General features: G+C 46.3%; 1 protein-coding gene across 1 annotated transcript; it reads left to right on the top strand.

Moving 5' to 3' along the window:
- Positions 1 to 519: 519 nt before the first annotated feature.
- On the top strand, positions 520 to 19,755 carry LOC120393227 (gametocyte-specific factor 1-like). The gene is made up of 10 exons (XM_039517795.1): positions 520 to 534; positions 2,252 to 2,386; positions 3,988 to 4,102; positions 9,064 to 9,164; positions 10,588 to 10,710; positions 11,069 to 11,105; positions 12,310 to 12,393; positions 12,850 to 12,913; positions 17,665 to 17,759; positions 19,276 to 19,755. The coding sequence occupies exons 1-10, from the start codon at positions 520 to 522 to the stop codon at positions 19,497 to 19,499; spliced, it is 993 nt and encodes a 330-aa protein (XP_039373729.1). The 3' UTR covers positions 19,500 to 19,755.
- The last annotated feature ends 6,072 nt before the right edge of the window (positions 19,756 to 25,827 follow it).

The following is a 25,827-nucleotide window of genomic DNA, read 5'->3' as shown; positions in this document are numbered from 1 at the left end:
CTTGTTTGCCGAGTGCACAACAGACAGATTTGTCAGGCACCACTGCTTTGAGACAGCCGTTACTGAATGTAATGAAGCCTGACATTGGTGTGTTTGTTTAGGAGGCCCTATACCTCCTTCTATAGAAATTCCAATCTGTTTGGGATCTAAACAAATAACATTTATGGGTCAGCGAAGATCAGTATGAACAATTTCACTGCGATTATCGCAGCTTACAGACTGAAGATGGAACGTCGTATTTAGATGCATCTGATGGAGACATGGGGAAGATGCTCCATGCACAGCCTGCATGGAAGGGGTTGTAATAAGCCAGCAGACAGCCGTTTGGGAACCTTACATTTTCCACGGCAACTTTAAACAAAGCTACAGGAGACACGAGCAGAGCCAGCAGAAAGCAACTAATTTGCATCAAATGAACCATACTGCAGGAACTATTGTCTTCAAAGTGCTTTTGACTCTGAAAAGAGAGACTGTCTAAATTTCATCAAGGGGGCCCATGTCCATCATCTCTCTGTGGCTATGGCTACACAAAGCGTGAGTGTGGTCGGAGAGCTCTCCCAGCGCTGTCTGTACTCCACCTCCCTATGGGGATTAACGTACAGCGCTGGGAGCCGTGCTCCCAGTGCTGGGGCTCTGATCACACTGGTGCCTTGTGGCGCCGCAACTTGCAGCTCTGGAGGGGGTGTTTTTTCACACCCTGCTGCAGCGCTGCAAATCTGTAAGTGTAGCCAAGCCCTGAGACGCCATAGTAAATGCGCTCACCTTGCAAGGAAGTAGAGGTTTTCTTCTACTCACCCCGCAAACTAATGCCAGGATCAAAGAGTTAAGATGGGCTTTTCTCCTCATGCATCATTGCCTGTAATAACTGTTCTGTGGGTCAATTTCAAGGACACATGTGCTTAGTTGGCACAGTAGTAACTGATTAAGATTATGAGCAATCAGAACGTAAAAATGGCCATACTGGGTCAGACCAATGGTCCATCTAGCCCAGTATCCTGTCTTCTGACAGGGGCCAATACCTGGTGCTTCAGGGAGACTGAACAGAACAGGTAATCATCAAGTGATCCATCCCCGGTCGCCCATTCCCAGCTTCTGGCAAACAGAGGCTAGGGACACTTCAGAGCATGTGAGAGCAGTGCACAGAGAGACCTGGCCACTAAGCGCTGGACCTGCTGCTGGCCACTTTCTGGGTGCAGCGCAGAGCCAGGGCAGGGAGGCAGCCAGCCTGCCTTAGCCCTGCTGTGCCACTGACTGGGAGCCACCTGAGATAAGCCTGTGCCCGTGCCCCAACCCCAGCCCTGAGCACTGCCCACAAATCAAGCCCCCTCCTGCACCCCAACCTCCTCATCCCTGGCCCCACCCCAGAGCCTGCACTGCCAGGTGGAGCCCTCACGCTCTCTGCATCCCAACCCTTTGCCTCAAGATGCAGCCCGCTCCTGCATGCTGAATCCCTTGGCCCCAGCCTGGAGCTCCCTCCTACACCCCAAACCCCTTATCCCCAAGCAGAACCCTCACTCCCTCCTGCACCCCAACTCCCTGTCTCAGCTTGGAGCCCCCCTGTCACACCCTGAACTCATCATTTCTGGCCCCACCCTGGAGCCTGCACCCCCAGTTAGAGCCCTCACCCTCTCCTGCACCCCAATCCCCTGCCACAGCTCAGTGAAAGTGAGTGAGGGTGGGCAAGAGCAAGACACCAAGGGAGGGGGAATGTAGTGATTGGGGGGCAGGGTCTCAGGGAAAGGGCAGGGCTAAGGTGTTTGGTTTTGCGTGATTAGGAAATTGGCAACCCTAAGCATATACAGCTCCCCAGCCCTCAAACTGCACTCCCAGCGTGCACTGCTTCCCCCTCAGCTGCTGTCCCAGCACACACTGCTCCACCTTGAGCCATGTTCCCAGCATGCCCTGCCCCCATTCAGGGTGCAGTCCCATCATGCCCTGCTCGCCCATGCAGGCTGCATTGGCTTCCCCCCACCACCACTGTCCCAGCATGCACCATGCCCCTTAGCCACACTCCCACCATGCCCTGCACCATTCCAACCCCAACCCCAGGGGGCGCTGCCGCTAACTAAGTCCAGCGCAGAGTGACCAGGCAACTCCCTCACAGCCCGCCCCTCCCTGCGCTGCCCGGCTAGCCCCGCCCCTTCAACTGGGAGGGGTGACTTGAGCAGCCTCGTTATGGTGCCCGAAACGGGGGGGTGGAGGGGTAGAGCCTCGCTGTGGTCTCACAGCGGCGGGGGGAGGGGTTTCACAGTGGCTGCTCCGGAGCCGAAGGAGCCGCCTTCGCCCTGAGGCCACGCGCTGGTCCGCGCAAAGCCTGGTGGGTAACGGCTGGCGCGCGATTCCTCTCAGCACGGCCGGACCGGGAGCTTCCTCCCCCTTTCCTCAGGTGCCCCCGGCCGGGTCGTTGGGGGAGGGGCGGGGGCTCTTCTCGCCTCTCTCTGTCGCTAGGTGTGGATGGCTGGGGGGGGGCACCCTGCTTGCCGCTTAGGGGGGCCTGGGCTCGGGCTCTGCTGCGGGCCCCGGGGCTGACACCGGCTGCCGGGCCCCGCCTGCTCCCGGCTGTGCGGGCGCTGCGAGCCTGCGCGGGCCGGGGATCGTGTTGCCCGGCGCCCCGGCTCGCGGTGTGGCGGGAGCGGCCCGCGCCACTGGGGATGCCGGAGAGCCCGGGTCCTTGGCTGCCCGCGCCTCAGCCTCGCTCTGCGCCGCCCCCCAGGCTGTGGTCCGTGCCCCCCGCAGTGTCCTGTGGCTGATGGCTGCCCCCCCAGTGCCCCGGGGGCAGGTGGGGTAGGACACACCAGTGCCCTTGCGGGGGTGCCCTAGGCCAGACCAACCAGTTTGCACCTCGGACATTGTGGTGCCGGTCAGATCTGCAGCTCACACTTTAGCGAGGGATACGCAGCTGACACACGCGGCCCATGTGTGCCAGTTTTATTAGGCATCTCCTTTTTGGCTTTTTTTTTTTTTAAAGCAGCAACCATATTTTCTGGCGGGCAACCAAATCTGAGACTCAGGTTGTCTCTAGAGTGTGTGCAGTCCTTTATAAATCTAAATAAGACAGAATTTAATCTTGTGAGGAAGGATTTTTTAGATGAGTGATGCATTCAAATTGTATGAATTGTGGTGAAGACAGGAGAGAATCTAACTCTCTGCCTTTTTTTCTTCATACAGATCCTACTTTCTTCTTCAAAGTAGGTGTAAAAGTGTTGACCTGTCAGGCAGGTGGAGTGGCTCAGGATGGAGCACTAAATTGTGTATAAGAGATAATTGAGCTCTCAAAATACATGGCTTAACTTTTCTTGGGAACTGGTTCTTTTAACCCTTTTAAATTTATTGGGCAAGAAGGATGTTTCAGACAAAAATCTTTGGATTTTAGCATCTTGGAGGAAACCTTTCTGTGTGTGGCAGAAGAATATGAGGTTCCAGGTGCCCTACGTTATACGTGGGCCACCTTATAAGCTTGTGTCCTAAGCATACATAGCATAGATATAAAGTCTACTGGCTGCTGTCATGCAGTTGATTGTTGACCCCTAGTAGCTGTGATGAATAAATTGAAATAACTTTCAAGTTATTTCCAGTGCTTGCAAGTTGAAGCTAGAAAAATTTAGAGTGGAAATAAGGCTTATTTTTAACAATGAGGGTAATTAACCCTTGGAAAAATTACCAGCTGTTGTGGTAGACTCTCCATCAAACTTTTGAAATCAAGATTGGATGCCTTTCTAAAGGATCTGCACTAGGTCAAATGGGAATTAAGTCAGGGCAGTCCTATGCCTTGTGTTATGCAGGTCAGCCTAAATCAGTAGTTCAACTTTTTTTCATTTGTGGACTCTTAAAAAATTTCGAATGGAGGTGCAGGACCACTTTGGAAATCCTAGATATAGTCTGTGGACCCCCATGGGTCTGCGGATCACAGGTTGAAACCTCTTAGATGATCATAATTGTCTCTTCTGGCCTTAGCAATCTGTGAATCTCCTCATTTTTGGTCTATAGGATAGATATTTTAAGGAGGAGAGTGACACTCAGAGACTGGCTCAAAGGGTCCTCCAGCGAAACTTAAGTCAGCGTTCTTTCAGCATCATTAAAATGGATTTAGAAGACAACTATGGTAAGTATTTCTTTGCTGTCTTGTAACATTCATGCAGGGGTCTGGACTAGATGACCTCTGGAGGTCCCTTCCAGTCCTACAATTCTGATTCTATTCATGGTTCGTGCAAAGATACAGTGAGAGACAGCTTAGATCTTTGAAAGTATTAAAGTATCTTAAACTTGATTAAAAGGAGGGGGAGTGGCTTCTAGGGAAGTAACTTTCCCCTCTAGGCATTAAGTTTGGTGGATATATGCATCTGTGTATTAGAGCAGTGGTTCACTGCACCTGATTTTGGGTCCCAGAATGAAAGAATTTGTGGTCTTCTTGCAGTTCAAAACCACACAAACTTTAGAGGCAATAAAAGGATGATGTGGGTCAATATCACAGCAAGAAACCATATCTAGGTTTTGCAAGGTGGGTGAGAGACTGCTTGGGTGATATGTAGTTCCTGGGTGGGTGACTGGGTGTACTGAGACAAACTCTTCTAGGCAGCATATTGGGTGCAGACATGCAACACCATGCCCCAACCTTTGTGAGCCGGAAAGGCTGGAGTGGGGGTGTAACTCAGCGGTGTGGGGTTCATTTTATTTATTTAGCATATGCAATCTGGCTAAGCCACAGCGTTCTTATCAGTAATGTTCAAGGCATGAAGGCCTCCAGGAAGTTGTCATTTTACAGTCCTCCACTGTGTGTGTGGGTTCCCACACTGACCTATGGACTATGTCCTCCAGCTGCAGCATGTCAGCGGTCTGGAGAAATGGCCGATCCAACTAGCAGATTTACTGGTTACAAAACTACAGTCATGTCTGGTGCAGACAGGGCCTAAATCAGTTTCCTGGGGATCATCCCAGTAAAGTGACTTCTTATTAAGGCCCTATCCATGCCACAATTCATAATTTACTTTATTACCAGTGGCTGGCTCCAAAACATGGTTAATATCCTATTAGTTCTAGGGCTGTCAAACGATTAAACAGGTTAATCACACGATTAAACAGTAAGAGAATACTATTTATTTAAATATATGTGGATGTTTTCTACATTTTCATTGATTTCAATTACAACACAGAATACAAAGTGTACAGTGCTCACTTATATTTATTTTTTATTACAAGTGTTTGTACTGTAAAAAAATAGTATTTTTCAGTTCATGTAATATAAATAATATAGTGCAATCTCTTTATCATGAAAGTTGAACTTACAAATGTAGAATTATGGACCAAAAAAATTGCATCCTAAAACAATCTAAAACTTTAGAGCCTACACGTACAGTCAGTCTTACTTCTTGTTCAGCCAATTGCTAAGATAAACAAGTTTGTTTACATTTGCAGGAGATAATGCTGCCCACTTCTTGTTTACGTCACCTGGAATGAGAACAGGCGTTCACATGGCACTGTTGTAGCCAGCGTCGCAAGATACTTAAGTGCCAGATGCGCTAAAGCAGGGATAGGCAACCTATGGTACGTGTGCCGAAGGTGGCACGTGAGCTGATTTTCAGTGGCATTCACACGGCCTGGGTCTTGGCCACTGGTCTGGGAGGCTCTGCATTTTAATTTAATTTTAAATGAAGCTTCTTAAACATTTTAAAAACATCATTTACTTTACATACAACAATAGTTTAGTTCTATATTATAGACTTATAGAAAGAGACCTTCTAAAAACATTAAAATGTATTACTGGCACGCAGAACCTTAAATTAGAGTGAATAAATGAAGACTCGGCACACCACTTCTGAAAGGTTCTGACCCCTGCGCTAAAGATTCATATGTCCCTTCAACCACCATTCCAGAGGACATGTGTCCATGCTGATGACAAGTTCTGCTCAATAACGATCTAAGGCAGTGTGGCCCAACGCATGTTACTTTCATAATCTGAGTCAGATGCCACCAGCAGAAGGTTGAATTTCTTTTTTGGTGGTTTGGGTTCTGTAGTTTACACATTGGAGTATTGTTCTTTTAAGACTTCTGAAAACATGCTCCACACCTCATCCCTCTCAGATTTTCGAAGGCACTTCAGATTCTTAAATCTTGGGTTGAGTGCTGTAGCTATCTTTAGAAATCTCACATTTGTACCTTTTTTGCATTTTGTCAAATCTGCAGTTAAAAATTGTCCTTAAAATGAACAACATGTGTTGGGTCATCATCTGAGACTGCTAGAACGTGAAATATATGGCAAAATGTGGGTAAAACAGAGAAGGAAACCTACAATTCTCCCCCAAGGAATTCAGTCTCAAATTATTTAATGTGTTGTTTTTTTAACAAGTGTCGTCAGCATGGAAGCATGACCTCTGGAATGTGGCTGAAGCATGAAGGGGCATATGAATGTTTAGCATATCTGGCATGTAAATACCTTGCGATGCTGGCTACAAATGTGCCATACAAACTCCTGTTCTGAGTTTCAGGTGACATTGTAAATGAGAAGTGAGCAGCAGTATCTCCCATAAATGTAAACAAACTTGTTTTTCTTAGCGATTGGCTGAACAAGAAGTAGGACTCAGTGGACTTGTGGGCTCTAAAGTTTTGTTTTGTTTTTGAGTGCAGTTATGTAACACATCTACATTTGTAAGTTGCATTTTCACAATAAAGAGATTGTACCACACTACTTGTATGAGGTGAATTGAAAAATACTATTTATCATTTTTACAGTGCAAATATTTGTAATAAAAACAAGAGTGAGCACTGTATCTTTTGTATTCTGTGTCGTAATTGAAATCAATATATTTGAAAATGTAGAAAACATCCAAAAATATTTTATACTTCAGTTGGTATACTGTTGTGTAACAGTGCAATGATTAAAACTGCGAGTAATCGTGATTAATTTTTTAATTGTGATTTTATTTAATCATATGAGTTAATTGTGATTAATATACAGTCCTAGTTAGTATCATGGTCGGGTAAGGGAGCTGCCCTCTTCAGAGGCCTAGCCTGGCATATGGCGCTGGTTTGATGCATTGGGGATGACTCTCCTCGCCCCCCCCCCCCACAGTAATTCATGGGTACACAGGCTTGGTGCTCTGGAACCATTGGATGAAGTTCAGGGCTTGTCTACACTACCTCTTAAGTCGATATAATTTATGTCAGTCACAGATGTGAAAAAGCCACCCCCCGATCAACACATCACCTGAGCTGTCCACACCAGCCCTAAGTCAGTGGGGGACACTCTTCTGCTGTCATAGCTTCCGTCTCTTGCTGAGGTGGAGTAATTATGCTGATGGGAGAGGGCTCTCCAGTCAGCATAGTGCGTTTTCACCAGACTCACTAGAGCAGTGCAGTAGTGTAGACTAGCCCTTGGACAGGACCCTCTTGTAGTGTGACCACCCCTCGGGGCGCACACTCACTAAGACAAACTGCCTGGGCTTCAGCTCCTCCTGGGTCTGACCTCTGAGCGTTCAGCATCCCAGTTTCACACCATAAGCTGCCTGCAGCGAGTCCACCTGAATTGAACACCTGGGGAAACCTTGCATGCCCCCCTAAGGGGCCATGCACCCCCGACGGTGTAAAACAGAAGGGTTTATTAGTCGTCTGAAACAAATCATAGAGCAGAATCTTGTTAGCACAGAAAGCAGGAAGTTAAAGCAAAGTCCATCTTAAGGAGACCCAGAGCCCTGGGTTCTCCCGCTCAGTCCCAAACCAGGAGACTGACCAGCTTTCAGCAGCTCACTCTCAGTCACACCCAGTTGCCCCTCCTCCATCCTGTATGCTGTTGCCCAGGCAAACTGGTCACCTGGCCTCCACCTCTTTGTTCTCTAATTCCTCCGACTGGCTCTTGCAGAGAATGGGCCTCAGGATACAGAATGTCCAACCATTGGCTGGGCCCAGGTAGCTAGATGGCACTTGTACCTTCCCTCTTGGGGTATCTGCAAAGCTCTCACACCTTTATCCCACCGCCTAGATACTTGTGCAACACATAGGGAAAACTGAGGTGCACACAGTATTCATACAAACATTGACAATTCACACTTTGTCAAAAGTAGCCATTTGTCCTAGTGACCTGTGTCAGTCTTTCTCAGTGGCCTGTCCCTCTGGTCTCTCTGACACTGTTTAGAAAGGCTGCAAGCTGGTCCCTGGTATCAAAAAAATTTAAAAACACTGGTTTATGTAATCAATCTGGCCCTTCCCCTTACTTCCAGCTCTCTAGAGAACATCCCACAGTCTGTTGTCCCTTGTTCCTTTGTGTGCATGCCCTCTGTACACTGATACAAATGTGGGTAAATAGCATGGAAGGTGTGAGGGGAGACACATTTGTAGTGGCAGGAAAGCTGCTGCACGAACACAAACTGAATCCTGAAGAAGAGGTCTGTGTATGCTTGAAAGCTTGTGTCTCTCACTATCGGAAGTTGGTCCTCACCTACCTTGTCCCTTCTATGTAACTTTTAAGTGAGTAAAGTGACTTAGGCCCTCGCTATATTCAGTGGGTGTTGGGCTCTTAAGCACCTGCCAACCTCTGCACTTTATAGGGCCAAGTGCTCTGTAGTGCAAATTGCAGCCTTAACTCCAGCCATGTTTGTTTTAGTTTGATTTGTTTCTTACTCCAGCAGAGATGGCTTTTGAGCATTGAAGGTAAATGCAAAAGGATTTACTTCAGAATGCCATGCTTCTGCTGACCCTTAGCATGTCACTGCTATACAGCTAGCTAATTTGGTAGCTTCAAGGGTTTTTTTAGTAATGTATTTCCAGCTCACTGTTCTGCATAAGTGTACTCATTGATATATACTGGCCACTCTGCACTACTGACTACACTTTCCTCATTTTTAATTTAATATTCCACTCACAAAAAGTCCAAAGTGAATTTGGTTGGGTGTACACGAGTGCCACCGTAGCAATTTTAAATTTTTGTCTAGGCTATTAAAAATTAATGGCTTAACCCCATTAGAGGAAAGCTCCAGTACCTAGTATGTTTCCACACTTGTTAATTGTGTTGATGATGTTCTTAGATCTTGTTTGGCAGAATGTTTTCTTGTCTTTTTATTCCTTCTCCTCCAGTTGATGCTTTGGATCCAGAGAAGTTAATACAATGTCCATATGATCGCTATCATCAAATCCGAGCCTGTCGGTTTCCCTATCATCTTATAAAGTGCAGGAAGGTAGGACAGGATGTTAAGGTCTCTAATGCACTTGGGAAATCATATTTTTGTAAAGCTAATGCATGGTGAGCTCAGTATGCTTTGTTGCCTTTTGCTAGAAGGATGCATTCACTTGCTATTAGACTGGAAGAAGCCATCTTTATTTCATATTTATATCTGTCATCCATTTACCACTTAGTAAAAGCATCCAGTTCATATTTAGTAATGCACTTCAGATCAGTGCATTTGCCCCAAAGAAAGGTGATATAGGTTCTTCAGAATACCTAGGTTAGTGACGGGATTCTATTCTCTTCCAGCAGTTCACTTGTGGGACCCGGGTATTTGCTTCCCACTTCAGGACATGGAGCAAATGCAGCCAGTGTTATATGGATGCCTTCTGGCTGGCCAAAGCAAAAATGATCTGATGTTGCAGCTAATTCTTTAGCAGCTGCACTGCTCTGATTGCAAAATAAACCATCTTTTTTATATTGCTAATAACTCTATTCAATGTACATCGGTCTGAAACTTTTTGTCTCTTCTCAGTCTTCTATTCTGGGCTAGAATGCTATATATTTAACAGGAGAAGCTGCTCCTTTCTTTTGTCCTCTCAGTCAGTAGCTTATTTTAACCTCTCCAGTGCTAGTGTATATTAGTTGTATTGATATAAGCACACTTATACAGATATAACTGCATCCACATGTTAAGATGATGTACTGTATAACTGTATTGGTTAGGAATCACACCCCTAGCCAGCATAGCTATAGTAGTATAAAAACTGTGCAGAGCAGGCCTGAGCAGTGTGTGTTTTTCCTCTCTGTTGTCTTGCTCTTTTCTAAGGGTAGAGGCTCTTCATTCAGTGGGGGATAGTAGCGCTCTTCTGTGTCCACACTCGTTTACCTCTACTGGCAGAACGCCCCCAATATAGATGTGGCCTCAGCTGGAACATTGAGTAACTTCCCTCCTGTTTCAGGAGAGTTAAATTTACTGCAAAGACTTAAGCTCTAGTGCAGGCAGGAACTTGTTCTCTAGTCTGTTGCTTACTTAATTTAAAAATAAAGTGGCTGAATTTTTTAGGGTTTCAAGGCACTTACTCCCCGTGTAGGCTTATTAGGGCAATTTCATCTGTGCATCGAACCATGCCAGTGATGACACTGCAGCAGTTTCACTGTGTTTGATCTGGGGCTGATCTTCAATCAGATAAATTCAGGGTGGTGTTTACATGTAAAAATGAACAACCATAGCCTCTATCATAAACGATGCATATGCTTCGCTGTTTCTACACTGCATTTGTGCTCAGGACCTGAGCTAAGTTTTGTCTTTCCTTGTTTAAATGTTTTCAACCTGTTTCAGGATGCAGATTGCACAAACCCTTCACTAGTGACTAGAAAATACAAGGGCTAGGATGAATTCAGTGAGATAGCACGTACTTTTTCTGTTTCTCTAGAACCACCCTGATATTGCAGAGCAGCTAGCCACATGCCCCTTTAATGCCAGCCATCAGGTTCCCAGAGCTGAGATCAGACATCATATATCAAGCTGTGATGACAAAAGCTGCATTGAGCTTTTGGTGAGAAAAACTCCTTTACAGACAGGGGCGGCTCTAGAAATCAGGCTGCCCCAAGCAGTGCGGTGCGCTGCGCCGCCCTTCCCCGGTCCCGCGGCGGGTCCCCTCTTCCCGCGGCTCAGGTTGAGCTCCCGCCGGCATGCCTGCGGCAGGTCCACCGGAGCCCGGGATGAGCGGACCCGCCGCAGTCATGCATGACTGCGGCAGGTCCACCGGAGCCAAATGCCGCCCCCCCGGGAAAGGGCCGCCCCACGCGCCTGCTTGGCGCGCTGGGGTCTAGAGCCGCCCCTGTTTACAGAGCCAAAGTCACTTCTGGAACTCTTGGGCTAACAGCGTTGTAACTTAATTTTTGCTGTTAAAGATTGTTACTCTGTTATTCCATAAGCAATCCTTTACCTGTAGTGCTATGTGATACAGAAGCAACAGGAGCCCTGGGAGACTTGAGTTTCATTCATTCTGTGTCCATGCAAATTCTCCTAAGCATCTGAGAGGCAACTGGCTTGCATTACATGTGTTATCTGCCAGAGATTTTAGCGTTAAAATGGGAACTGTACATTGTGCCCTAAACTGTGTGTGCTGAAATGAGATCTAGCTGGTAATCTGGACCGCTTAGAGCGGAAAGATAGTGGCCATGAGAGAGGTGGGTCTCAATGCAGATCTGACCTGATAGTGACCAAAAATCTTCATAGCCTGTCTAGTGGCATATGTGAAATAAATTGGTCTCAGTCCAGTTCTTAATGGACAAGTGTCTAGATCATAACAATCCTCACTTCTGTGACTGGGCCAGGAAGGCTGAGTAACTTTCCCAATTGAAGGTGGGTTCTTCCAGTTCAGAGTGGAGCAAGTTGGGGAGGGGACTATGGGGAAGCTTTCCTACCACTGCCCATGCTGTCGGCTCTGATGAGGAGTTCACTGTCCAGGTCTGTCACCCCAGCACCTAAATCACTTGGTTATGTGGGTCGTGTTCCAATGTCTCCCCCCACTGATGTCTATGTGGCTGTCACTACACTGGAAAACGTACCTGTTCTCTGGCAAAAGTAGAGTTGTACTGAAGCTAGCAATGATGTGCATGTTCATGTAGACAAGGCTTGGAGCATGACAGTAGTGGAAAAAATCCTGAGCAGATTTTTGTGACATGACAATAGAAACACACCTGAACCCTCTCCCAATGCGTATGTTGGAGCAGCTGCACCATTGCTGAAAAATGTGTGCAGAATTGTTTAGCTTTAGAAGAGGCTTAAAACAGGGATTGGCAAATGAGGGCTGCAACCACCCTGCCAGATCATTTGATTTGGCCTGCTAAACATTCTGTGTTGTAGCAAACTCTCAGAGCTGGGCAATGTATAGCCTCTTAAGGTATGGCCCACCAAAGGGGTCTCATGGATTTTGTGTCCCTTTGCTACCTTCAAGGTGCCCATCCCTGGCCTAAAGAGTTTTTTGCTGCTAAGACTAGGGGAGTACTGATCAGCTTCCAGCGTATGCTGCTCCTCTCCAAAGCGTAGAGCTGTTCTGCAGCTAGGTCAAAAAATGATTAATGTCCCTAAAATAGGATTGTATTTTATCCAAAAAGATTTTCTCACTAAGAATTTTCTTTGCTTTAAGTGAGTCAGTCGAATAACTGCCACAGAGAGATGAACACTGTCAGCATGTGGCAGCCGTCCCCATGTGACGAAGACTGGGATAAAGGTGAGGAGGTTGATGACACAAGGTGGCTGTCAGCCCCTGCTATTCCCTTCTTCTTGCCCCCAAAGAAGTTACATGGACTAAGAGAGGTCCCATAGATCCCTCTGCACAGATCATGTGTTGGGACACCCAGTTATACTGTCCCTGAACAAATTAAGTTCTCCTGCTTCACAGGATCTACGACACGCCTGCTATTCTCTACAAAACATCTGTTGTTTTCCATATAGTCTGTTGCACCATCTGTGCTTTGATGAAAATGGAAATTGATGATGATCTTTACGCTTTATATTTCTCAATTAAATGCCTGCTTTGCTGTCACTTATGCCAAGTCTTAGCTCAAGTCTCATTCCATTTTGTAAACCTAGCAGCGTCTCTGCCATATTTCTCATTTTGTGTTGCTATGACGCTTGCAGAAGTTACTCAGTTCTGAGCCACAATGATGTCTGTTTCCTTTGGCAGAGCTACAGGAGCAATCAGATTCTGTGTTCGTTTGGGGCACGTTCAATAGTGGCATAAACAACAGGTAACAAAGGTGTATTTCTTGTGACAGTGCTTTTCATAGAAGATGTGCTTTCAAACTACTTGTAACTCATGCTGCTGTGTTGATGGGCAGATGCAATTTACTTTGGGGTGATGGTGGGGGAGTTCCCACTGGATGAATCAACATTCTTATGCCTCTTGGTCAGTGTTTCCTGTCTCCTTTTAGTTGCAGATCCATAGGAGAGTATAAGAACATACTATTGCTACCAGATAATGGTTACTCCTCTAGTTCTACTGTAGTACTATTAGTGCTGATGGTCCTGGATTCAATCCCCACTGGTTATATATTTATTGGGGGGGTTATTAAACATTAAACTGTTATGCTGGGCATGATAGAAATGCAGACTGATGTCAGCTCTTAGGCAATTTAGGCTTAAACTTCTGACACTAATCTAATCTCTCATGACCTGCTACAAATAACTTTTAACAGCCAGGAGATTTTGCAGGCAGTTAGAGCCCTGAGTCAGAAATAATTTTATTTTTGAAGTGTAATCACAATGTAGGTTCGGAAAATAAAGCATAATGTGTCTGGTCATTATCTGTCTCACCCCTGAACAACCAAATCATTGTACTATGCCTTACCTGTCTAATCAAAGGTCATCAACGTACGGCCTCCTACAGCCTGTAACAGTGACACAGAATTGAAGGACTGAAAGGAACCTCGAGAGGTCATCTAGTCCAGGCCCCTGCACCCATGGCAGGACTAAGTATTATCTAGACAAGTGCTTTTCAAACCGTGGGTTGTGGCCCAGAAGTGGGTCATGGAACAGAAGGCACTGGGTTGCAGTGGCTCTGGTCAGCACTGCTGACTGGGCTATTAAAAGTCCTGTCGGTGGTGCTGCCCAGCTAAAGCAGGCTAATCCCTCCGTGTTCCGACCCCGTGCTGCGCCCTCGACGCGGCCAGCAGCTGGTCCGTCTCCTAGGTGGCGGGGTGGGGGGGGGAGCCACGGGGCTGCATGTGCTGCCCCTGCCCCGAGCACCGGCTCTGCACTGGGAGCTGGTGGGGGGGCAGTGCCTGTGGGCGACAGCCACGTGGAGTCACTTGCACGCCTCTGCCTAGGAGCTGGACCTGCTGCTGGCTGCTTCCGGGGCACAGCGTGGTCCGTGGTGCCAGGACAGGCAGGAAGCCTTCCTCTTCACCCCTGCTGTGCCACTGACCGCGAGCTGTCCGAGATAACCCCGTGCCCCAGCCTTCAGCCCCCCAAAACCCAGAGCTCCCTCTTGGACCCCAAACCCTGTATCCCTGGCCGCAGCCTAGAGCCTTGACCCCCCCCTTCTGCACCCCAACCCCTTGCCCCAGCCCAGAGCCCCCTCCCACACCCTGAATCCCTCATTCCTGGCCCCACCCCTCAGCCCTCACCCCCACACCCCAACTCTCTGCCCCAGCCCTGAGCCCCTCCCAGACCCCTCATCCCCAGCTCTTTTGGATCATCTAGGTCACCAGAAAAAAAGTTTGAAGATCACTGATCCAGACTATCCCTCACAGCTGTCTGTCTAACCTGCTCTTAAAAATCTCCAGTGATGGAGATTCCACAACCTTCCTAGGCAATTTATTCCAGTGCTTAACCACCCTGACAGGAAGTTTTTCCTAATGTCCAACCTAAACCATGCTGAAATTTAAGCCCATTGTTTCTTGTCCTATTCTCAGAGGTTAAAGAGAAGAATTTTTCTCCTTTTTCCTTGTAACAACCTTTTATCTACTTGAAAACTGTTATCACGTCCCTTCTCAGTCTTCTCTTCTCCAGACTAAACAAGGCCATTTTTTTCCAATCTTCCCTCATAGGTCATGTTTTCTAGCCCTTGAATCATGTTTGTTGCTCTTCTCTGGACTTTTTTCAATTTTTCCACATCTTTCCTGAAATGTGGCCCCCAGAATTGGACACAATACCCCTGCTCTACTCCATGCTGATTAAATGTCAACTGAAGAATTACTTCTCGGATCTTGCTTACAACACTCCTGCTAATGCATCTCAAAATGATGTTGACTCATATTTAGCTTGTGATCCACTATGACCCCCAGATCTTGTTCTTCAGTGCTCCATCCTGGGCAGTCATTTCCCATTTTGTATGTGCGCAACTGATAGTGGAGTACAGGTCTGTCTCATCTTACGCTGGGGTTACGTTCCGCGGTCAGTGCGTAAAGTGAAAACGGCGTATAGTCAAAATTACATTGAGTTGAATGGCAGGCGGAATCGCCCGCACTACAGGAACAGTATTTAAATTATTTTTCTCTTTTTTTGCCAGCCGCGTAAAGCTGAATTCGTGCATGTTAAATGCACGTAAGATGTGACAGACCTGTACTCTGGATTTGTCCTTATTGAATTTCATCCTGTGATTGGTTCCCCCCGGGGTGCCACCTGGAACTGGGGTTTCACTGAGCCCTGTGACTCACCAGCCTGGGCTCCCTCTTAGCACTGTGCTGCTGTGACAGGCTATAGACCGCTCCCACCAGCATTCACACAGGCAGGGACACACCCAGCTGCAGTTGCATGCAGGCTTTGGACAGCCACTGCATGAACCAACAATAGAGAGACTACAGCCAAAATAACCCCCGGCCTGGGACCCCAGAGTTGTACCATCCTGCCCTGATCAAAACATCGACCAGTATGAATTTATTACCCAGTTTGCCATTCCCTCAATGTGGAGAGGACCATGCATACTTGTGTTAAGCAGGCTGAGATTTTCCCAAGACACTTTGGTCACAGGCACACGGGTTTAGATAAAATCTATCTTCTGTAGTTAATAAACTTGTTTTTTGCTTTAAGTGATTATAAGTGATAGAACACAGACCAAAGCGGATTACCTAGTAAATAAACAGAACCGCAAACTAAGCCTAAAATTCTAGAAAGATTGGATATGAATTAGCAAATTCTCACCCTGGCTGACAATATAAGCAGGCTTGCAGATCCTTAAGGGACAAGCTGCATTTGTTATGCAGCTTGGGATCTTGTACCCCGTTCCAAGACTTTTTCTTTCAGAGCTTCTGTCTGTTGAGTTGTAGGGGAGTGAAGACAACCGATGATGTCACTCTCTGCCTTGTATAGCTTTTTCATATGGCAGGAACTCTGTTTCAAACTTGGTTTCCAGACCAGTTTGTGGAAAAATTCAGGTACCCAAAATGGAGTCCAGAGACATGTGAACTGGTCACATGCCCTTGCAGAGTCGTAGCAGCCATAACTTACAGACTGGCCTTCCACGAAGGCTAAGCTATTCCACAGCCAATTGTCTTTGTTGATGAGCCAGTAACCTTCTTTGGCTTTTTCATTGTTGTATCTGAAAGGCTGGCTGTGGGTGTTTTCTAGAGTAAGCCCATCTGAAATATAGATACCTAGTCAATATTCATAATTTCAGATACAAAAACGATACATGCCTACAAATAGGATACTTGTATTCAGCAAATCATAATTTTCCCAATGACTCCTTACATGACCCATCTTGTACAAAATGCTTCATAATTATGCCATGATCATATCCTAATAATATTACTATGATGAATATGGAGTGTAGTGTCGCACATCCTATTTACTTCAGACCATTTCTCCAGTTTGTCCAGGTAACTTTGAATTTTAATCCTATCCTCCAAGGCGCTTTCAACCCCTTGCAGCTTGTTATCGTCTGCAAACTTTATAAATGTGCTCTATGCCATTATCTAAATCACTGATGAAGATATTGAACAGAACTGGACCCAGAACTGATGCCTGTGGGACCCCACTCAATATGCCCTTCCAGCTTGACTGTGAACCACATACTCTGTGTGAACGATTTTCCAACCAGTTATTCACCCACCTTATAGTAGCTCAATCTAGGTTGAATTTCCTTAGTTTGTTTACAAGGAGGTCATGCAAGTCAGAATCAAAAAAAGTCCTATTAAACTTAAGATGCACCACATCTACCACTCCCCTCCCCCATCCACAAGGCTTGTTACCCTGTCAAAGAAAGCTATTAGGTTGGTTTGACACGATTTGTTCATGGCAAATCCATGCTGACTGTTACTTATCGCCTTATTTTCTAGGATTCTGCAATTGGATTGCTTAATTGTTTTCTCCATTATCTTTCCAGGTACTGATGTTAAGCTGACTGGTCTGTAATTCCCCAGATTGTCCTTATTCCCTTTTTTCTAGATTGGCACTATATTTGCCCCTTTTCCAGTCCTCTGGAATCTCTCCTGTCTTCCATGACTTTTCAAAGATAATCGCTTATGGCTCAGATATCTCCTCAGTCAGCACCTTGTGTATTTTAGGATGTATTTCATCAGGCCCTCCCAACTTGAAGACATTCAACTTGTCTAAGTCATTTTTAACTTTTTCTTTCCCTGTTTTAGCCTCTGATCCTACCTCATTTTCACTGGCATTTACTGTTCGACATCTGCATGAAGTCTGCGTATATAGAGACAACTAGGGCATGTGTGCTGAGATGCCATTTACAGTTGAGGGCAGTGCAATATTTATAATCAAGCTTTAACTCTGATTTTTCTTGCTGTCTTTGGCTTATTTATTTCTAGTTTGGTTAACTGATTAATTGGGGATTTTAGTCAAAAAGTAAATGGCATCACCGTATTCTACACTTTTGTCTAGCCTTTGCGAGAAGTAACTGTTCTGATTGCATGAAGGTTTGTTTAAATTAACATACTCTGTCTTCTTCAATGTTAGAAAAATACTCAAATATTTATAGTAAAAGATACTTGGCTAGAAGAAGTACACGTGTGTAGGATAATTCTTATTTGATCTCTTTCAGCCCTGGGTCCAGCGTAGTGATGGAACTAAAGAATAACCTAATGCCAGGCATGAGAGCACCCAGGTCCTTGCCATATAGCCTATCCTGGAAAAGCAGTAAGTGCAAAGGCAGGTGGTCTCCCCATTCTGTAAGCTGGGGCCTACATGTTAGCTCAAAGTGGACGGATAACTTTTCTCTGTATTTGTATTCCGTGTGTCAGCATTCTCCTACATGAACTGAAATGCTTTTATTTCCACCATCAGCAAGTGGAGATGGAGAGCTCTGTAACACAGTTCTCCCTAGAAGCAGGTGCATTTCTGTGGTGGGTGGAGTATCCTCTGTGTCCAGGTTTTATTTTACTGTAGGCAGCATTGTGGCAAAGGTTGTCTGGCTCCATGTATTGCCCCCATTACTATGGCCTCTGACATCTAAATATCAGATTATTATTCACTGCTATTGGTTGAACAAAAGTTGAGGCTTACAAACGGGTCTGAGTTTGGCACAGTGGAGCGCAACACAGTTGTAGTTCTTCAGGTGTAGCTGCTACGGGAGTCAGTGGAAGCTGTACATGTGTGTAGCAGCTGTAGTGTTTGGTTTGGTTTTGCAAAACCTGATTGAAATCTCATAGCTAGGGTGTGTCTATCCAAGGAAACCTCCAAGGGATTACTTCCAAGGGAATGTAACCTAAACTGAAAAGGTCTTTGTTATTTAAAGTAAGTGTTCACATAGGAAGCCACCCACATAGTGGTGTAGTAATGTGTACTCCTGAGGGAATTCTGCACTAAAAAATTAAACATTCTGCCCACAATATTTTAAAAATCTGCATATTTTATTTATCAAAACACAATATAATCACACCAGTTTCAGTTATTTTGGTAATTTAATTCAAAATACCTGTCAGCCAGCAAAAAAGATTCCCCCAGAAGTAGAGAGTCAAAGAAATTCCTACAACAGCCCAGTTCCTGTTTCTCTGTTACGCTTTTGTTGGGCACCTGTCTGAGTGTGTCACACGTGTCAGCTGGACACATCTTGTCTGACATCCACACCCCCAGCATCCAGCTGTGGGACACCCCCCAGCCCAGACACCTGCACCCCCTACCACCCAGAGCATAGCTAGGGGGAGAACAGGGGGAGCGGCTGCTCCCCCCCCCCAGCACCTTTTCCAAAAGTGGCGCCTTTCCAGACAGCACTGGACTCTGGAGCCAGGTTTTGCGTGCGGCCGCCAGCTGGCTCTCAGCTCTGCACTGCCTTCCCGCATCCCCAGCCCGGCTTGCTCCCAGGCTGCCGGTGACAGCGGCTGGTTGCCTGGCTCCCCGGGGATGAGGAGGAGGAGGCTCCTGCCTGCCCACCCGCAGCTGCCTGGCTCGCTAAGCTGAGCCCCGCTTGGCACATGCCGCCCAGGCAGGGGTGGGCTCTGCCAGGAGGGGAAGGGGTGGCAGCACGGTGGGAGGGGGCTGAGAAGCAGCAGTCCCGTTGGCCCCCGGCAGCCCCATGCAGAGCGAGGCGGCCACGCGGTGGGTAAGGTAGCTCTGAAGCCCAGCTGGTGCCGACGGAGGAGGTGGAGAAGGAAAGAAAAAGGCGGGTGGGGGTGTTTCTCGTGGTCTCTCTTCAGTGGCGTCTTTTCTCTGCAAGCAGCGGCAGCCCAGGGAATGACTCTGCTGCAGTCGAGACGCCGCTCTGCTCCGGGGGGTGCGCGGGGACGCCGGCCGCTGATGTCTCTGTGCGCTGAAGTTGGTCCAGTGGAGCAGGGAGGCGAGGATGACGCCGGGCTCTCCCTTGCGGAGGGGGCTGAGGGAGTGGCAGGACCAGGAGGCAAAGGAGAGACTTTGAGTTATTGCCCCCCTTCCCGTGCTTAACCCCCTCCCCTCTTTCTTCTTTCTCTCTCTGTGAATTATCACTAATTCAAAATAGTAGTGTGCAAGTGGACTGGATAATGGTAATAGCGTAATCTCTTGTTGTAACATTCTAAACCCTACTACCTGATTTTTATATTAAACACTTACTATACATCATACAATAAATCCGACAGTAACAAAACCTAGGAAAACTTTATTCTTTCTGTGTCTTATTTAAAGTTTTCCAGTAATCTCCTCTTGCTTCAGAATGCCTCATGCATCACCCATACTGTTTGCAATAGGATTCAGCCTGTGGCTTGGCTGCTGACTCTTCACTGCTTCCTGAAGAGCTGGGAGCTCAATAATAATCTCAGACAGATACTATATCCAGAAGCACAACTCTGTATATGGGGAGAGAGGGGGGAATTATTGACCTTGTGCATATGTAATGGTGTTTGGTGTTTGTAAGACAAGGTATAATAATCACACTTCCAAATTGCAATGAACTGTGGAGAAGTTCCTGTTTGGTGTGAGATGTTACCTATACCTAGATGCACTCCCCTTCCCCACCCCCAGCCCTATGCATGCTGGCTTGGGACTATCACTGCTGTAGTGTCAACTTTTAGAGAGCTTCACATGCACCTCTTCTAGTATTACAGTAAGTTAAAACAAGCTACAGTACATTGGGACACTAATACTCTATTACAGTGTTTGCATTAGCATATTAAAAGCAATAACACTTAACAGACCAGTGTATCATCCAGGACCACCACACACACACCACCCTAGTTAGTATGTTGCACTGTTATCTCCCTCTAGCTACTATACTTTTTTTTTGTAAAAAATAAAAAAAAAGAAGAAGAAAGATTGATTTTGTTGTTTTAATGGTTACTTTATTGCTATTAGGAGGGGAGGGGAGGTTTCATGATATGTATGATGTCAAAAGTGTTTTGTTTTTAAACCAAAATATGATGAATGGCTGTGTTTGGTGGCTGGCTGACCTGATATTTGTCAAAAAGTTAGAGAGGGCCTCTCTCCTTCCTCACATTTTGCTGAGGATTCCATTGATAAGGGCATTGGCCTCAAATACCTGGTTGTAGGACTCTTCCATGGTATAGTTTTCATCTTGGGTGGTCCCGTCCTAATTATATTGAAGCATGTACTTTAGTCTTTGTAATTCTCTGTTATAACTCGGTAGCTTTTTATGAAGGCAGGAGTAAAATAAAAGTAGCTGCAATAGTTCCACAGTTAACTCAAACTGAATTTACATAATTTAAATCAGACTCCTAATCTTAATTTTTCCTTAATAAATAAATCCATAAGAAAACTCTGTTGGGGAAACTGCTACAGTTTACTTGAGAGTGCACTTCTCCTATATAGGTCATAAGGATCCTATCTGGCTGAATATTGGCTGCTCTCTCTTTTTGATCTGCCGAGTGACTGATGCTTTTCAGATATCAGTTATGGGTACAGGAAGGTTTCATTGCATTTTATCTCTTGGCCCCTGCTACTGTTCTCCCTTCTTGTTGCATTGATAGTGAGTGAGTGTGTCTCGCCTTTTTTTTTTTTTTTAAATCATATTTGCTAGGGACAGTCATGTCCTCTTCTCTCCTGATGTCATTGTAGATGCAGGCAGTGCAAAATGTACTCAAGTCATATAGTATCTCAAATGCAAAGCTGCATTTCACTGATCTGAGGTTTGAAGAACAATGTGGAACTAGCTATTTTATGGGATGTCTAGATTTCATTCCTGTAATAACAGAACTGGTGATAGGAAAGCAGGAAGGTTTTTTTTTGTTTTGTGTGTGTGTGTGTACACACAGCTTAAATTGGTTAAAAACCCTAACTTTCAGTACTCAGTGTTTCAAAAATGTTAGACTGCCAACCTGTGTCGTAGAGATGTCTTTTGTTTAACACCCCCCCCCCGAATAAAGCTACTTTAGGGGAAATTACTGCTTTGTCCAACCCCGAAGAGCTATGAGATCTTTGCTCACCAATTCTCATTCTTGTATTTGTCATGCCTTTTTGGTGACTTTAGTATTATAATCTATTATAAATAAAGTGCATTTCATTGATTTTTAAAATGAAATTAGTAACTTGAAAAAATATCACAGGTTTAAAAAAAATACCGGCCAATTATAAACTACTGTATTGTCATTTACTTTCTAGAATCTAAAGTATATCTAAGTATAATCTGTGCAAACACTTCTGTTGCCTGGATCATTCTTGTGTTTTTATTTTAAGTACAAAATATGCATACCAAATTTAAAAGTATGTAATTAGTAATTTGATATGTCGGGTGGTGTCTTTTTTTTTTAATGTGTTCGCTCCCCCTGATGATAGAACCTGGCTCTGCCACTGAGAGGGAGAAGCAGCCTGATGCTGGGTCCCAGGCTTGTACAGAGTTTCCTGCATGCCACTTCCTTCCTTCAGGACATGCTGGGAACTGCACCTGCATGGAGCAGTCCAGCGCCCCCTCTCCCTGGCAGTGTCATGTATTTGCAAGTTGGAGAGCCAGGCTCTGGTTGCTCCCGCATCTGCTACTGACAGTGCTGCAGAGCTGCTGGCTAATTCTGCTGGGAGGGGGTGTGTGTGTGAGGGGGAGGAAATAAATTTCTGCATTGTGTTGTGGCTCAAAATTCCTCCTGGAGTAAATGTTGGAAAATTTCCCCTATATACAAGCCTGGGTCTGTGCACAGCAGTGTCTATGGACGAGTCTATTGTCATTGTTGGGGAATGTGGGCTCAAGACTTGGCATTTTTCTCAGTCCTCTGAGTCCATCCCTGATGTGCTGAAATGGCTGTTACCCCTCCCAGAGTCTGATCCTGGGCTTCAGCTCCATGCCCTACTGTGAATGCCCCAGCTCAGCCCTTTGCTGCATGGCTGTCCTGCTTTCCTGTCAGCTACACATCATGCCAGTGGAGGGGATGGGGGTCTCTGAAACTGATGTCCGGTTGTGGGAACTGGAAAAGCTTCAGAAAAGAGAAGCAAAAATGATCAAGGGTCTGGAATGGCTTCCATACAAGGAGAGACTAAAAAGATGACTAAGGGGGTTATGATAGAGGCCTATAAAATCATGACTATTGTAGAAAAAGTGAATAGAGAAGCATTATTTCCCGTTTCACATTATACAAAAACCAGGGGGTCACCTGATAAAACTAATAGGCAGCAGGTTTCATACAAACGGAAGGAGGTACTTTTTCACACAGTGCACAACTAACCTGTGGAACTCATTGACTTGGGGTGTTGTGGTGACCAAAAGTGTAACTGGGTTTAAGCAAGAATTGGATACGTTCATGGAGGATAGATCCATCAATAGCTATTAGCCAAGATGTTACTCCCTTGCTTTAGGTGACTCTAAACCTGTGACTGCTAGAAGCTGGGCGTGGAAGAGAGGGGTGGATCACTCCATAATTGCTCTGTTCTGTTTATTCCCCTTGAAGGTCTGGTAGGGGCCACCAATGGAGACAGGATACTGGGCGAGATGGAACGTGATCTGACCTAATATGGCAGCTCTTATGTTCTTATGAACTCTGCCACATATGACTCTTCACAAGGTTTTGTTCTTTTAAAAACCGATTCAGTTGCCCAGTGTCCTAATAGCCCGATCCCCAAAGCATGGAGTTCAGGGTAACTATTATTAAACCGCCTCATTGTATTCCATGCCATTTGGATCTTATGGAGGGAGTTTCATGTACTCGCCCCGTACTTACTTGAAAATCTTTTACCCCTTAGACAGCAACAAGCACTAACTGGAAGGAAGTGTGACCCATTGAGCGTTTGTTTTGGTCCCCTTGTCAAACTGTAGCTGTGACGTCCTGGCCATAAAGCTGTCCTGTTCTGGGGATGCCTGAGGCTTCAAAGGAATTCTCTTGCAATATCTTGCTCTCTTTCAAGTGGCCATTAGTTTAAACATATGGGGGGATTATGGTCTTTTACTTCTGAGTATCTGACAGTTTCTGTGATGTGGGCATCTGTTCCCAGTGTGAGCCCCACCAGCTACAGAGACTGTCTCCTTGATCTTGGGCAAGTTACTTAAGCTCTCTGTGCCTCAGTTTCCCCATCTATAGACTGGAGGGACAGTAATACTCACCCTGCAAGCTAAGTATTACTAACTATCTGAGAAGATCAACATGTAACTTATGAAGCATCAGATGAAAGGTGATGGAGAAGCTCAAAATAGCATTATTAGGGTTTACGCTTTGAGTAGGAATTTGCCAGTTTTAAAAAAAGCAGGCCTGCACTTTGCAGGAGATCCCCATTGAAGTACACCCGTTACTTGATACCAGCTGTAAATTGCCAGGCAAAAGCATGAATGAACTGAGGATGCAGTATCGTGGGCGCAGTTATTTGCAGTGCAAAATACACTCCACATAAATGGGGGCTTGGTGTGAAGCTTATTTCTGTAGTTTTCGCACCCTTTATTTTTATCACTGTATTTTGAGCTAGCAGGTCAGGATTCATGTAACTGTAACTCTGAAGTGTTGAGTGATGAATACGTTTCAAAAGCATAATGTCTAACAGTCTGGTTGTAATACTCTGATTTAAGAAAAATCTGAAAATCATAATACACTATGCTATGGGGGAGGGGAGCTGAGAGAGATGTGATTAATTCCTAAGGGCTTGTCTACACTACAGGACTATTTCGAATCTACTTAAGTCGAATTTGTGGATTCGACCTTAATAAGTCGAATTTGTGTATCCATACTAAATACACAAATTCGAACTTCTGAGTCCACATTCACGGGGCCAGCTTCGACTTTGGAAGCGGTGCACTGTGGGAAGCTATCCCACAGTTCCCGCACTCCCCGCTGCCCATTGGAATTGTGGGATTTCCCCCCAATGCATGCTGGGGGGAAAAATGTGTCGTCATTGAACCGTCAATCCCGCCCTCCCTGTCTTCCTTGAAAGCGCCGGCGGGAAATCTGTTCGCGCCCTTGTCTGGTCGGTTACAGCGCGGACGCCACAGCACTGCGAGCATGGAGCCCGCTGCGATCATTGCTGCACTTATGGCCGTTGTCAACTCCTCGCACGTTATCGTCCACCTCTTCCACAGTCAGATGCTGAGAAACCGGGCGAGGAGGCTCCGGCAGCACGGTGAGGAGAGTGGCGCAGACCTCTCAGAAAGCATGGTACGCCGGGCAGTGGAGATCATGGTGGCAATGGGTCAAGTTCATGGTGTGGAACGGCGATTCTGGGCCCGGGAAACAAGCACAGACTGGTGGGACCGCATAGTGCTGCAGGTCTGGGATGACACAGAGTGTCTGCGAAACTTCAGGATGCGTAAGGGCACTTTCCTTGAACTGTGTGACTTGCTGTCCCCTGCCCTGAAGCGCCAGGACACAAGGATGCGAGCAGCCCTGAGTGTGCAGAAGCGAGTGGCCATAGCCCTCTGGAAACTTGCCACGCCAGACAGCTACCGGTCAGTAGCGAACCACTTTGGCGTGGGCAAATCTACCGTGGGGATTGCTGTGATTCAAGTAGCCCACGCAATCGTTGAGCAACTGCTCTCAAAGGTAGTGACTCTCGGAAATGTCCAGGTCATCATAGATGGCTTCGCCGCGATGGGATTCCCAAACTGCGGTGGGGCTATAGATGGGACTCACATCCCTATCCTGGCACCAGCCCACCAGGCCAGCGAGTACATTAACCGAAAGGGCTACTTTTCAATGCTGCTGCAAGCTGTGGTGGACCATAGGGGACGTTTTACCAACATCAACGTCGGGTGGGCGGGCAAGGTTCATGACGCGCGTGTGTTCAGGAACTCTGGTCTGTTTAGACGCCTCCAGGCAGGCACTTTCTTCCCGGACCACAAAATAACGGTTGGGGATGTGCAGATGCCTACAGTGATCCTCGGGGACCCGGCCTACCCGCTAATGCCCTGGTTCATGAAGCCCTATACAGGCGCCTTGAACAGTGAAAAGGAACTCTTCAACTACCGGCTGAGCAAGTGCAGAATGGTGGTGGAGTGTGCTTTCGGACGTCTCAAGGGGAGATGGCGGACCTTACTGACTCGCTCGGACATCAGCGAAAAGAATATCCCCGTAGTTATTGCTGCTTGCTGTGTGCTCCACAATCTCTGTGAGAGCAAGGGCGAGACCTTTTTGGCCACTTGGGAGGTTGAGGCAAATCGCCTGGCTGCTGTTTACGATCAGCCAGACACCCGTGCTGAGAGAATATCCCAGCGGGAAGCGATATGCATCAGGAAGGCTTTGAAAGCGAGTTTCCTCGCAGAGCAGGGTAACCTGTGACTGTCCACTTGATTTTAAGAGAGCCTGATCATAAACCAAGTTTCCCCCACTTCCGAAGGACGTTTTAAAACTAAGGACATGTTTTAGTAATTAATAAT

Source organism: Mauremys reevesii, unplaced genomic scaffold, assembly GCF_016161935.1.
Source record: "Mauremys reevesii isolate NIE-2019 unplaced genomic scaffold, ASM1616193v1 Contig17, whole genome shotgun sequence".
NCBI lineage: Eukaryota > Metazoa > Chordata > Testudines > Geoemydidae > Mauremys > Mauremys reevesii.
The sequence above is the reverse complement of the archived record's forward strand: the minus strand, read 5'-3'. Positions and strand labels throughout refer to the sequence as shown.

Bases quoted from the DNA above. Each gene is read 5' to 3' on its own strand.
- LOC120393227 (XM_039517795.1), top strand. The intron at 11,106-12,309 runs GTAGTGCTATGT...CTTTGCTTTAAG, and splicing joins CCATAAGCAATCCTTTACCT to TGAGTCAGTCGAATAACTGC. The intron at 12,394-12,849 runs GTGAGGAGGTTG...TTCCTTTGGCAG, and splicing joins TGACGAAGACTGGGATAAAG to AGCTACAGGAGCAATCAGAT.